The sequence below is a fragment of the Ursus americanus genome, chromosome 21 (genome assembly GCF_024610735.1).
Source record: "Ursus americanus isolate L20-20 chromosome 21, mUrsAme1.1.p, whole genome shotgun sequence".
Classification (NCBI taxonomy): domain Eukaryota; kingdom Metazoa; phylum Chordata; class Mammalia; order Carnivora; family Ursidae; genus Ursus; species Ursus americanus.
This window is the reverse complement of record NC_142147.1, coordinates 922,387-936,219: the sequence shown is the minus strand read 5'-3', so window position 1 is coordinate 936,219 and position 13,833 is coordinate 922,387. Positions and strand designations below refer to the sequence as shown.

At 64.5% G+C, this 13,833-nt stretch overlaps 1 protein-coding gene across 7 annotated transcripts in view; it reads right to left on the bottom strand.

Annotated features, from left to right (window-relative positions):
- CBFA2T3 (CBFA2/RUNX1 partner transcriptional co-repressor 3) overlaps positions 1-13,833 on the bottom strand; it is an 84,984-nt gene that overhangs the window by 19,546 nt on the left and 51,605 nt on the right. For all 7 annotated transcript variants that reach the window (XM_087870370.1, XM_045772740.2, XM_045772739.2 and 4 more), the window contains exon 2: positions 2,488-2,634. In XM_087870370.1, coding sequence (XP_087726496.1) covers positions 2,488-2,634 — 147 coding nt within the window. The remainder of the gene's footprint in view (positions 1-2,487; positions 2,635-13,833) is intronic.

The following is a 13,833-nucleotide window of genomic DNA, read 5'->3' as shown; positions in this document are numbered from 1 at the left end:
CAAGCACTGAGCCAGCGTGAAGGGAAGAAGCACCGAACGGGCGGAGATGTCATCCATCTGAGCTAGAGTTAGCAGGTGGGAGCCGCAGCAACATGGGCTGGACCCCTAGACATGCAGTGAGCCCCCTGCCATGGCGGGTAATCAAGGGCAGGACAGGCCTGGGAGGGCCCTGCCAGCTGCAGGGCAGCCCTGGACATCCCGAGCCATCTCAGCCATCCTGACCCCCGCCACAGACATACCACAGCCTCAACTCCAGGATGAATTTGTGCCCAGGGCGGTCATCAGGCAAGGAAAACCACAGCCCTCAAGCCTCGGCTCAAGGCCAGTCTCTGGCCAGCATGGTTCCCAGGCTGGTCCTGGGGAAGCTGGGGAGGCTTGCACCCCCTGGCAGCCAGGGGCATGATGCAGTTAACCACGGCTTTCAGGGAATTCCACGGGTGAGGGCACAACTCTGAGGCCCCGTGGAGGCAGCCGGAGACCCAGATGGGACACCTGAGAAGCCCAATGACATTAAGGTGGCAGCTTCGAGTAGCAAGAACCACCGGCCTCTTGTAACCTCCATGCTTTAGATAGAGCCGGGTCCTCCCCTCCAGAAGTGTGAGTCTCTGGTGCACTGGGTGTGTGTGGGGGACCCTGGGCCACACAGGCGCCACCCGTCCCCAACCTGGAACACCTGGTTCCCAGAGCAGTGCTTTCGGGAACAGGGGTCCTGGACCAAGAAGGAAAGTAGGCTGAGGGCGACGTGCCCTTTCGTCGGGCAACCAGCTCCGAGCCCTCGGTCACACCGGCGAACGGCCCGCTGACTTCTCTGCCTGGGAACGGGACACGGGAGGGTGGGGTGGTCATTTTAGGAGGAGGGCCCGTGGCCTTGTTTCCCTGGCCCTGCTAGTGGTGGTTAAAGGCCGTGAGAGCCTCGCCTGTGGCCAAAAGGGGTCGGTTGGCCGCTGCCTGGTGGATGGAGCCCGCCTGCGGTTCAGCCCCAAGGTGAGTGCGGGGTCCTCACAGAAGAGGCAGAGGTGACCGGGCTGGCTGGCGGTGTGACAGGAAAGCCCAGCCGGCACCCATGCCCTCCACTGCGGCCCACGCAGGCCGACCCCAGCCTGGACACCGAGGGCTACCTCCTTGGGGAAGAGGCAGGGCCAGGGGCTCCTTGGGTCTCCGTGACACAGGGTGACCCTGGCTCAGACTGGCCTGTAGGAGGGGCAGCTGGAACCTGTGGAAGGGAAGCGCGGGGAGGGTGCCGGCTATTCAGCTCCTTGGCGAGGTCTGTGCCTCGAGGCAGCACCTTGGAAGCAGCTGGTACGTTCCACTTGCTCCCCTCGGCGGGGAGAGGCCAGGAGACTGGCTCAAAGCCAACGTCCTACGGACAAGCCTGGCCCCGAACTTGGGCTGCCCGACCGCTGAAAGCCAGCACCTTGCTCCAGATGTGGGCTGTGTCACAGCCCAGCCCCAGAGGCCCTGGCTCCGGGCCTGGAATGACAGGGAGGAAAGGAGCTGGGCCCTGCGGTGCCGCCTGGGCTCTGGGCGGGTGGAAGGGTGTCTGAGGTGGTTTACCTGCTTTACCACGAGGCCGAGGCACTCGAGGCACCTTTCCTAGAGATGGGGAAAGGGCTCCCCAGGTGTGGGGCTTTCTGGCCTCCGGACGTGGGGGGAGCGAGTGCTATGTGGATTCTCTACCGCCCACCAGAAATGCTTCAGATGCACCGCTAAGCCCCTAGTCTTGGGGGGCACGGGATACTGTACCCCCACAGGCCCAAGGCTGGCCTCTCCTTCCCAAATGCTCAGGACCCCAAGGTCACTGGGTCACCAACGTTTCTGACTCAAAGGAGCAGGTCCCCAGTGGTGTCTGTGGACCGTGAGAGCCCGCCCAGAGACGCTGCGTGTGCCTAGATGCTCCCCGTGCATCAGCCTGGGGCCAGGGAGACACTGGCTGAAGGGCCACTTGGCCTGCCACACCCCTGGCCACAGGGGCCCCGGCTGACCCAGGTCCTGGCCAACCCTCACACCCCTATGGCCTCACTGCCAAGCCCCCCGAGGCCGGGGCCGCCCCTAACAGACGTCCAGCCCTAGTAAGCTGCTGTGAGCTGGCAGGCGTGTCCCTGTCCCTCTCCGAGCTCCAGGTGTAACAGCTTCGATAACACACTTACGATGTGCTGGCCACTAAGAACTTGTATTAACTCACTTGTCCTCACAGCAGCTCCTGTGGCCAGCCCCGAGTTATGGATGAGGAGTGCCAGGTCCAGAGAGGTTAAGCAGTCTGCCCCAGGCCACACAGCCGCAAGACAGTAGAGCTAGGATTTGAACCTCCAGGCTCGGGCTCTGAGCCATGATGAGATCCCCCCTCTCCAGGGCCCAACGGTGGGCATCTATGGATTCAGGGCCGAGGGCCCCCAGCACTGGCGTGATTCGCAGCAATGCTCGGAGCCTCACACAGTTCCAGGGGACGTCCGCTCTGCCCACTCGGTGCCCCAGCCCTGGGTTACTCACTTGTGTGAGGCGTGAAGGAGGGGAGCCGGGTGGCCCCCTGGGACGCGGCAGGCGGTGGGGGCGGCATGCCGGGGGGTGTGGAGCGGGGCTGAGTCTTCACCTCTGTGGGCGAGTCGGGCATTGTTGCTGTCTTGTCCTTCCTGTCCACTGCGGGTGGCCGCGGGGCCACAGGGGAGGGGAGAAAAAGAGAGGCACAGTGAAGCGGGCTGAGGGGACACGAGGGACCCACGCTAGTGCGGACCTGCGCCCCTGGCGCCAGGGGGGCTCCTGGCTCTGCGCAGAGCTGGTCCCAAGCCCAGGGCCCAGTGTGCCCCCAGATAAGCCTCAGCTGTGTTCCCAGGTGGCTGACATCCCACCCACCTGGGCTCAGACGGCAGGCGTGCATCAGCCCATTTCAGCTGGGCTGGAGGGTGGAGCTGGGAGAATCCTGGGTCAGTCGGAACGGGACTGGGGTCCTAGTGGGGGGTGGCTCTGGGGGGGCTTGGGTTGACTCCCCTGCGGACCAGGGGGCTGGGTGGCTCCCCCAGGCAGCGGCTTGCAAACACTGCCCCCTGCAGCATCCCCTGGAGGCCGAGTGCAGAGAGGCCGGCCTCCCCACCCCCCGGTTCTGAGGTCGCAGGTCTGGGGTAGGCCCAAGAATCTGCATTTCTAACAAGGTCCCAGGTGGGGGGCTGCAGGTGGTTGGGCCCCCCTGGAGAAACATGGTTCCCAGGGCCCTGACAGCTCTCAGATGTCAAAAGGCTCACCAGCGCGGGGGGGGGGGGGTTCCCAGAGGGCCTGGGAGGCAGACCCTCTGAGGTGGCAAACCCCTATTTAACCACCTGCTGGCCTGGGTGATTTCACGCTGTTCTAGGCCTGGCCACTCGATATGTGGTCCACTGGCCAGCGGGTCGTGTGCCCCTGACATTGTCCAGATTCCTATGTGGTCGGTGACGCTCTGCTAAGGGTCAGGTGTGGAGATGGGCCACACCAAGGCCTAGGAAGGCCCTGAACCCCAGAGACCCCCACAAAGCAGGGCCCAGAGGGAAAGGCGTCTGGATGAATGTGACCAGCCACACAAACCCTGAGGCGGCAGCTGGCCATCTCTGCAGCTGGGGGACGGTGAGCCCTGGGCCTCCCCCTGTCTTAACTCGGGTCAGCCAGCGCCCGGACAGGCCAAAAAACCACAAAGGCCATGGCTGGGATTTGGGGTGGCCCAGCTGCTCGAGGCCGTCAAGGTGGGTGTCCTCTCCCTGTTACAGAGGCACAGCCCATGCCTCCCCCCTGGCCGCTGCCCCAAGCTCACCCGGCTAATGCCGACGGGGTCTCGCCCAGGGGCCAGGGCCACGGTCGGGGCTGCACACCTGTTAGCTGTCCCTGTGTGACTACCTCTCATGTGTCCTCTGCTTCTCCCCCGTTCTCCTCTCCCAGGGGCCCCGCAGGACCAGGACAGACACAGACACACATGTCCATCCAGGGCAGCCAGCCTCTGTGGGTGGTGATTAATAACGCTGACAGATGGCATTTACTGCTACCTCGAGCCCGATCTGCGGCAGCCTCCCCGCCCCTCCCCCCTGCCCCCCCACCAGAGCGGAGATGCCCATCGTCCACCCACCCGGTGGGGCTCTGACAGCCCTCTGCACTCCGGGGCCCCGTGGGCTGACAGTGAAGAAGACCCCTCCCCGCTGGGCCCCCCGGAGCAGGGAAGCAGCCGGTAATTACCAGCCACCCGGGCCATGCCGCACCTGCTGTCCACTCAGCTGCAGCCGCTGGCCTCCCTCCCGCTGGGCGCCCTGCCCCCCTGCAGCCCGCCTGTCAGGGAGCTGACGGCTGGGCACACGTGCGCCGCAGCTGTGGGGGCCCGTCAACGCTGTGCCTGGCCACAGGGCCGGCCGCCAGTCCCTGGTGACAACCAAAGAAGGCAAATGCGGCTGGCCACCGTGAGCCCTGGGCCGCCCCTGCAGGGCGCACACCCATCCGGCCAGCCCTGCGAATGACTAGGCTGCCTGGGGGCCATCTCAGACACATGGCCGGCTCCAACTCGCCAAAGCCCTTCCACCCCGGGGCCTTCATTTCGGCCTCACTGCTGAGGACAAACCCCACGGAGAGGGCGGAGCGAACCTGCCAGGTCCACACCGCCCACCCCTCCCACGGCGCTTGTGTAATGTGAACGGCCAGCGGGGGGGGGGACCGCGGGGGCCGGGACCAACACAGCAGGTTGCCTTTGAGAATCCGGCTCGTGGACACACTCAGCCCAGGGCTGAGCGCCAGGCAGGGAACTGACAGCGCCCGGCAGCGCCCACGACCTCCTTTGGCGGAAAGGGAAGGTGAGGCAGCCCGTCTCCTGAGGAGACAGGCAAACGCTCAGGGCTTGCTCTGTGCCCTTGACCATCACAGCTGCTTATCCTGGAGGAAGCCCTGGGGGCGGGCGTGCCGCGGCCAGCCCTGGCTCACGGGTATAGAGAGGTGCGGTGTCTGCTGCGGGCACACGGCAGGTGAAAGGTCGTGCAGGTGTGCAAGGCTGCCAGCCCTGCTTGTCCTCAATGCACCACGTTCTTCCAGAAGCCGCATCAGGGCTGGGGTTCAGACTGAGGCTGCAGGGGCTGGGGGTGGGGGTGGCAGCCCCGGGTGCGCCAGACGGGACCTCACCAGTGTCCTGCCCCTTGTTTGAGTCCTGGCTCTGTGGCTTCCTGGCTGTGTGACCTGGGGGAAGGGTCCCTGCACCTCCCCCGAGTCTTTATTTCCCTAGAGAGGGGGTAGCAGCCTGGGCACGCACGCACTCAGTGCAATTTGTCAAAGGTTTATGGAGCGAGTGTGTGCCAGGACCCTGCTCTCGAGGCTGCCCTCAGCACAGACCCCACCCCAGAAAAGGACGAAGGCGGTCAGGGAAGAGCAGAGGGGGTGTGGCCATGGCGAGGAGCCACGTTTGTGCTGAAGGGAAGTTCAGGGTGTTTGGGAGTCTCGGTGAGACGCGGGAGTGCGGGGGCTCCAGGACTGAGCGTCAGCAGGGGCTGGGCTGGTGCACGTGGGCGGGAGGGAGCCCCCGAAGGCTCCGCACAGCGGCCGGGGCCGGTCTCGGCCCGCAGGTCCGCAGCTTCCACAGCTCTGGGGCTCCTTACTGATCCAGGCCGCCCCTCCCGCCCCATCTGGGACCCCCATCTGTCACACTCCTCGCCCCTCTTCCTGCACCCAGAGCACCCCGCCTGGAACACTCCTGCCCTCTTGGTGGTTCAGCTCCGGCCTCAGTCCTCAGGCGAGATGCCCCCCCCCTTCAGCTCCTCGCCCTCTGGAATGGCACCCCACTCCGCATGACCTTGCCTCCTGGCCCATCTGTTTGCAGGGAGCGTGTGGGGCAGGGACGTGCAGAAGGCTGGGCTGTGCACACACTTGATACAAGAGCAGGACGCAGCGGGGACGGGGTCTGAAGGCATCTCCCTGGGGTCTCCCTGGAGGGGGCCGGTGGGGACGGAGGGCCCGGCCGACCAGGGACAGCTGTGAGCAAGGGCTGGCTCAGCTCCCTGGCAAGGCCAGACCCTGCCTCGAGACCCGGTGTGGGCACCGTGAGGCTGCTCTTCCCCTCCCTCCCTCTCAGGTCCCCTCAGGGTCCCTGCCCAGTGTCCTCACCCCTGTGCTCTGCACACAGCATCTGCTGGAATCCCCATGCCCTCCCCAAAACGCATGGTCAGGGCCCCCCCATGTCGCGACTCCCCAGGGTCACCGGCCTGGAAGTGGCAGACTAGGCCCGACCTGTCCCTCGATACTGAGCTCCAACTGTCCCCTCCACGCCCACCCAGGCCTCTGTCTCCTGCGCTCCTCATTCTGGGGTCATTCGAGGCTCTTAGTCCCACAGACCCCACCACCGTCAGGTTCCCCCAGACAAGCTCCCTTTTAGGGGCTATCGTTAGGCAGATCTGGTCAAACCTTGTAGTATTAACATATGAGAGTATCAGCGGACCCTATGCAGGACTCCACGCACATTAGCTTGTCTACCCCTCGGGTCAGGAAAAGTGAAGTGACCCCGAGGACAGCTTGTTATCAGGAATTCCACTAGCTCATTTTTAGATGGTGAGGCTGAGGCTCAGGGGGGCCAGTGGCTTGCTCAGGTCTCCAAGTCAGAAGCACCGAGCATGCCAGGCAGAGGGCTGAGCCCAGGGCTCCACGGCACCGCCATCGCCCGCGAAACCAGCCTGGGTTCTGACCCGACGCTGCCCGGGAACGCCGCGAGGGCCAAGAGGCGCACAGGAGGGGCAGCTGCCCGGGGTGGGAGGTCCCTCATTCTGAGTCATGGCAGACGCCCCGGGGCATCCGAACTCGGGAAGGTGAGGTCAAGGACCATCTTCCCAACTGCACGGAGCTCCTTCTGACCTCGGAGCGCCCAGGAAGAAGAAAGGAGGCCCGGCCACCAGCACCCGTGCCTCTCCCAGTCCCCTTGGCAGCAGGCGTGAAGGCACCGTGGTTCTTTCCACGCAACCCGCCAGGCCCAGCCTGGTGTGTGCAGAACCCTGCCTTAGCCAAGCGAGGGGCCAATCACGGGAGCGGAAGACAGCTCGGAGTCTGGAGGAGGGGCATGGAGCCTCGTCGCCCGACGCCAGGGGTCCCCACCAGCCACCCTGGAGCCCAAGCAGCGTCTCAGCTCAAGCAGCAGCCCCGCACCAATGCAGGCGGGGACAGCCGTGGGAGTGCCGGACCCCCACCCCGTGGCCCCGTGGTCCTCGCTCAGAGGTAGGCAGACAGAAGTGAGGGGCCTGCAGCCAGGGAGCTCCAACGTACATGGAAAAGAACATTCCTCACACGAAGGGCCCAGACCGCTGGCTTGTGTGACCTTCCCACAACCCTCGGAGGTCGACGGTGCAACTCTCCTCTTTCAGATGGGGAAACCAAGGCACAGAGAGGTCAAGCTACCTGCCCGGCTCACACAGCTGAGTAGGGGGCTGGCCGTGACCTGGGCATCTCTCCCACCAGCCCACAGCCCCGACGCTTGCAGGCGCCTGCCCTCCCCATCTGCACCCCCCCATCCCCCGCAGAGGCTTTTTCTGTGGCAGTTTCCACCCGGCCTCCAGGAGGGCTGGGGGTGTGCTGGCACTGGGCCGCTGGTGTCCTGGTGTGGGTCTGGGCAGGCAGGAGTCGAGTCATGTCTAGGCGTCCTAGTGAGCAGAAGAGCCAAAGGGGCCCCCACCCCCCGCCTCGCCTCCCACCCTTGAGAACATTCCCAGACCTCGGCCTGCATGCCGCAGGCCCATGGGAGACCCTGCGTCTTTCCCAGACAGCGTATCCAGTCCCCAGCTGAATGTCCCTAATCCATCCACAGAGGAAGCAGCTCTCCAAGGCCGGGCGGAGCCGGTGGGAAAGAACATGGAATGTGCCGGAACAAGCCACCCCATTCATCACTGTCCCTGTCCGCCTGTGGTTCCCAGCCCGCCCTGCCTGGCTGAGAACTGGCCACGGCCCAGAGCTCCCAGCCCTGGGGTTCTAGAACCTTCTTCTGCCCGCCTCAAGTCTGTAATGCTGCGGGAAATAACAAGCCCCCTGCTTTGATCGTTTAGGGTCTGGTTTCTGCTGGTACCTCATCTGACCCTTGCAGAGGCCGTGGGAAAGTAGGAGGGTGGGCAGGTAACCTGCCTCAGGCCCTCTGCACAGGGAGGCACGGGTACCGACAGTAGGTACCAAAGCCATGGTGATAAAGTCCTGACTGCATGCCGGGCCTGGACCCAAGCACTTCACACCAATCCGCTCAGCTCACCCCACAACAAGCCTATGAGGTGGGCAGATGAGGAAACCCGGCCACAAACCCAGGCCATCTGGCCCCAGGAGCCACTCTCTCCTTGGGGTCTTGGGGTGCCAGGGCCCTGCTCCAGGGTCTGCTGTCCTGAGATGGGTACAGCCCCACCCAGGGCCCTCTCCTGGACCTCACAGGCAGGCCTGGGAGGGGTCCCAAGCCCCTGTCAAGCCCCAGGATGACAGAGGCCGGCCTCAGAAGCACTAGAGCAGAAGGCTTTCCTGGGGCTGCTAGGGGGCAGGGGCTCTGGGAACGTGGTGGGGGTCCTGAACCTCCTCTGTAAAGGGCAGAACGTGGGGCTTGGCGAGGACTCTGGGCCCCACGCTGCCCCCCAGCCTCAGCGTCCACATCTGTACACAGGGATGAGGAGTGAGTGTGAAGCGTGCACGGCGATCTCCGAGGCTCTGCTGAGGCCGAGAGGAAACCGACGTCCTCGACGGGGCCCGTGCTCCTGTCCGTCACACAGGCCTTCCTTACAGCAAATGTGCAGATGAGCAAGAGGAAGAGAAACCCCCCTTCCAGGTCATCTGGCCAGGACCAGTCCCCCAGTGTGCTCCACACCCCAGCGAGACAGACGGTGAGCCCGTCTTCACTGTCCCCCAAGAGGGGAGGACTCCACGCAGGGGGTGAGGGGCATAGCCGGGAGCAGGGCCGTCTCTGAATCCCCGGCTTCTGCCCTTGGCCGGGCAGCAGGCCAATATTCTAAAACTCCGGCCAAGGTAAACCCCATACGCTTGGCTTTCTTAGGAACCAGAGGGGCAAGCTGGCCCCTCTAAGACATATTTCCTAAGACGGCTACAAAATGGCTCCCCTGCCCCTCAGCCAGGACCCTGGGAGTGCTTACAGGGTCCTCTGTGCCTGGCCTGTCTCTTCTTTGCCCTTCTCTCCCACCCCCTCCCCTCGTCAAGTCTACTCAGCTGTTCCAACCCCAGGGCCTTTTTTTTTTTTTTTAAGATTTTATTTATTTATTCGACAGAGATAGAGACAGCCAGCGAGAGAGGGAACACAAGCAGGGGGAGTGGGAGAGGAAGAAGCAGGCTCATAGCGGAGGAGCCTGATGTGGGGCTCGATCCCAGAACACCGGGATCACGTCCTGAGCCGAAGGCAGACGCTTAACCGCTGTGCCACCCAGGCGCCCCTACCCCAGGGCCTTTGCACTGGCCATCCCCTCTGCCAGGGATTCCTTCACGGCCTGCTCACATCCTCTGCGTTTTTGCCCCAAGGCAACCCTCTCCCTCAGTGAGACCAAGGGCCTACAACAGCACTGGGCACAGAGGAGTCACTCAGTAAATACTCGCTGGATTACAAGCAGGACAGTCCAGAGTTCACTGACCGCAGCCTCCCTAGCAACACGGAGTCCCGACCCTCTGCCTCACCTGCCCAGTGGGATTGGCCAGAGATCAGGGTGGGGGGGACCTCTGCCCCAGCTGGCTGGTGTCAGGTGTCCCAGCTCTGCTCACCTGCCCCGCAGGTGGAGCCCGTGGGCACATCGGGGGGAGGCACGTAGCCGCTGGGCCCCAGCACGCAACACCCCACTCCCATCGGGTAACTCCAGAGGGAAAAGCCACAACCTGACCCCTGCAGACCCTCCTGGCCCCCCTTTGGGCAGCCCGAGCCCAGAGTGGGGGTAGACCTGCTTGTCGGAAACCCCTCCTCTGCCCGTCCAGGCCCCGCCTGGGCTTCCAGGATCCTGAACGGTCAGTGGTTCCACCTTCCTCTCGCACCAGCGCTCGAGGAAGACCATCACCCCGCTTGGCCCACGAGGACACTGAGGCCCAGAGGCACAGAGGAGGCGAGGTGACCCACGGGAACCGCCAGGGTCCAGTCTAATGCGGCTCCTGACCTCCTTCCCCATCGGGTCCAAACCGCGGTGTGACACACGGGGCGACCCGCGACCCTCCCCAAGCTGCCTGCACAGCCACGGCCCTCAGTAGCACCTCCTTCCCAGGCATGGCCTCTGGGTGGCGAAGCCCTGGTCCAACCGGGCAGCGCTGCCCACTGAGAAGACGAGGACACGGGGGGCAGGGAGGTCAGGGGCTTCATCCGAGACCACAGCTCAATGAGGCCACAGAGCTCTGACCCCCCAACCTCTTACAACAGCACCCCAAGCCGCGGCCTGAAGCCCCTTCTAATCGGAAATCACCTCTTACAAGCCTGACACCAAACTCGTGCAGATAAAACACCGCGAAGTGTCTGAAGGGAAGTCAGGCAGAGCGGCCCACGGCGAGGCCACGGCTGCTCCTGGGCACCCCTCGAGGGCAGGACCCGCCGGACGGCTCCCTGGACTCAGACAGGGATGCCAACAGCACAGCCGAGCACTGGACGCTGGCCTGGGGACGGCGGCCAGGCATACAGTCTCCCGGGGTCAGAGCAGCTCTGTAAGGGTCAGAGCAGCAGCCCTCGGTCTGTGGAGCAGGCCGCCCGAGGGCTCGGTGCCGCCAGGGTCTCCACGTGTGTGATGCCTGGGGTGGGGGCACCACGGACGCAGACTCACCGCCTTGGTGGCTGCTGAGCTCGGTGCAGGCCCTAGGCCAAGAGAGGCCAGCTGGCCAGGTGCCCGGGGTGCGGGGTGTAGAGAGCAGGAGCCCCCAGACCTCTGCAAACACGGCCCTGCCCCTGCAGTGGCCCTCCCCCACAGCCATTCCGGGACGGCCTGGCCGTGGCCTGGGGAGCGTCTCCTGGCCCCGGGGTCTCCCAGAAGCCTCCCTGACTGGGGGCAAACAGGAAAGGTCAGGCATGAAGCCCTAGGAAGAGACACATTTCAGAAGGTCTGTGAGCAGCGATGGGCGGGGGCCACCAGGCTGAGGAAGACGCGACGGGGCTTGGGGGCTGCCTGCCTTTCGGGCAAACCCAGGACAGTGGGTGACCCTCCACGTCCAGACGGGTCTGACCAGGAGGCTGGGTGCCCCCCCGCCAAGGCCAATGTCCGAGGGTACACTTGTCTTTGATCCCCAGCAAAGCGACGTGGGACGTTCAGGGGGTGCAGCCCTAATGAGTCCCAGGCATGTCCGCGTCTGCTTTCTGTTACAGCGTGCGCCGCCCGATGAAGCCGGCGTGATAGAAAACACAGGGACCACTATTTTCCCCTGCACTGGTCAGGGTGGGCCTCCCACCCCCGCACGTGCTCCAGCAGAGCGTGTCCGTCAGAGCCTCCCCCAACCCGCCCTCAGGGACGTTCCTCTGGCCGGCCACCACCCTTCCCACTGCAGGCGCTGAGCCCCCGAATGCCTGTTCCCAGGGCCCCGTGACACCCCTGGGCCTGTGGGGCCGGTGGCAAAGGTCTCAGGTCACCATGGCAACAAAGCTGGGCCGGGCGTCAGGAAACCAGGGGTTCCCATCCTGCTCTGCAAACAACTGAGAACTCGGGGAGACGACCCCAGCACATCTCTGAGCCTCGGTTTACCCGCTGGTAAAATAGGGCCCGTAACTCCCGCGTCTGGGGCAGGGGTGGTCCTGGATGAGGAATCCAGGAGGGCTTCCCAAAGTCGCAAGCCCGCCGTGGCGGCTTCACGCCTGTCTTGGTCTCCTGGCTGGAACAATGGCAACTTTTCTAATCTGGGCCTTGGCGCCCGCCCCTGTGACGACGGGACGGCAGAGCCCACCCCGAGCAGTTGCAGCGGGTGACCCGTGGAAAGCGTCCAGCACTCATGGATGGGGGACATGCTCAGCAAGTGGCGTCCTGCTAAAGCCGTATGTGTGTGGGGCCCAGAGGAGGCCCTGCTGCGGGGGTCCCGGGGGGACGGGCTGTCCTCCACACGCCATCCACCTGCCCAGCTTTGACTTTAAACTGGCTCCCTTTTGCCGAGAGCTGCTCACGCGCCAGGCTCTGAAACCCTGTCACAACCCCTCCTGAAAAAGCCACGGGGGCTGTTAGAGCCCTGAGGTACAGTGGAGAAACTGAGGCACAGAGCGGCGATGTCAGCTGCCCTGGGTCACACACAGCCATCCCAGCAGACGTGTCCAGCTCTACGGCTGACGTCCCCAGCTGCTGGCAGACAGAGCTTGTCCCTCCCTGTGGACGTGCGCACGGCCCACCCACAGGGCTGAGTGAGCCTCTGTCCAAGGGTGAGGGGGCCCACAGGAGAATGTCGGGGCACAGTGAAGACCCCTCGCAGCCATGGAGGGGACACTGTGTAGCGGCTGGGTTGTCCTGCCGCCGTAAGCAGGAGTCGTGACATCCCATCAGCAGCGAGAGGGAGCCGGTCGGCCTGGTGGGAAGGTCCCTTCTACCACCGGGAGACACACCCGAACGTCCCTCCAGCCCCAGCCCAGCGGTTCCCTCCAGGCAGGGCCCACTCACCCCTTGTGACCTGGCTACGAGGCCCCAGCTGGAGAGACCTCATCCCAGACACACCTGGCCTGCCTGTCTCCTCCCAGCATCTCTGGAAAAGCGCGGCTCATTTACACGCTACAGATGAGCCTGGGCTCACCAAGACCTGGGAAGATGGGGCACGGCTGTCCCCTTCCTGTTCCAGGCCCCAGTGGGTGGCAGGCAGACGGAGGCTCCCTCTGTGCCTCCTGCACTCTGGCTCCTTCCTTCGTGTCCGCGAGCACTCCGCCTGCTGCAGGGCCTTTGCACCTGCTGGAACGCGTCCCCAGACCTTCACAGGCTGTCTCCTTCTCCTCGGTCAGACTTGGTTCCGATGTCCCTCCTCAGAGAAGCCTGCCCTGACGCCCAAGCCAGAGCTGCCCCACCCTGCCCGTCTCCCTGCCCCACCCTGCCCGCCTTCCCTCAGAACCCTGTCTGCCCTGCACTCCTCGTCTGTGTCGGCTCTCGTTGTCTTCCTGTGCCCTGCTAGCCCCCAGACGGAGCCCAGAACAGCGCCGGACCTCTGAAGGTTCTCTGACTGGCCTGCGAGAGGGAGGCCGCGTCCCCATCTGCCCTCCTGCTGCCTAGGTCCCATCCTGTCCACACGGCCAGCTCGGCTCCCTGTGGCGGGACAGCGCCTGGGAAGGGCGTGGTGGGGACTCGCCCCTGCCCCGCGGCTGCGGTAGGTGGCTCCCCTGTGTGTGCAGTGGGATGTGTCCAAGGACCGGGGGCTGCTTGGAGCCCGTGCCACAGCAATACACCCGGTTATGGTACCTGAGACCTCCCTCCACCTGTGAGGTGGACGCATCACAAAAGGGCCTCCATTCTTCACCCTCCCTGACCCACACCCCTTGCAGCGTGACTGCAGCTCTTCCCATCTACTCCCCACCCCGCATCCGGGCGGGCCCTGGCGTGTGCCCTGGAACACTATCTAATGATGGGGAAAGTGTCCCGTGCACGAGAGGTGACAAGTGCGTCCAATTCTATCTTGAAAACAAACTCGTGCACAGAAAAATGACCGGACACGAACGTGACCACGCTCCTGGGTGGAACGCCGTTCAGAGCCAGCATGTTCTCCGCCTCTGTTCTCCAGAACAGCCTGGGACTTTGGGTGGGCCACACGGCCCAGAGCTCCGACCAACTGCCCCAGTAACGGCAGTAACGATGCCCCAGACAGGCCGGGTAGGCGAGACCTTCTCAGACCCGAGCCCTGCGGATGGTTCTGCATCCCAGGCTCTACGACATCCCAGCGTCAAGCAAATAGTTAAAAGGCAGGGGAGGG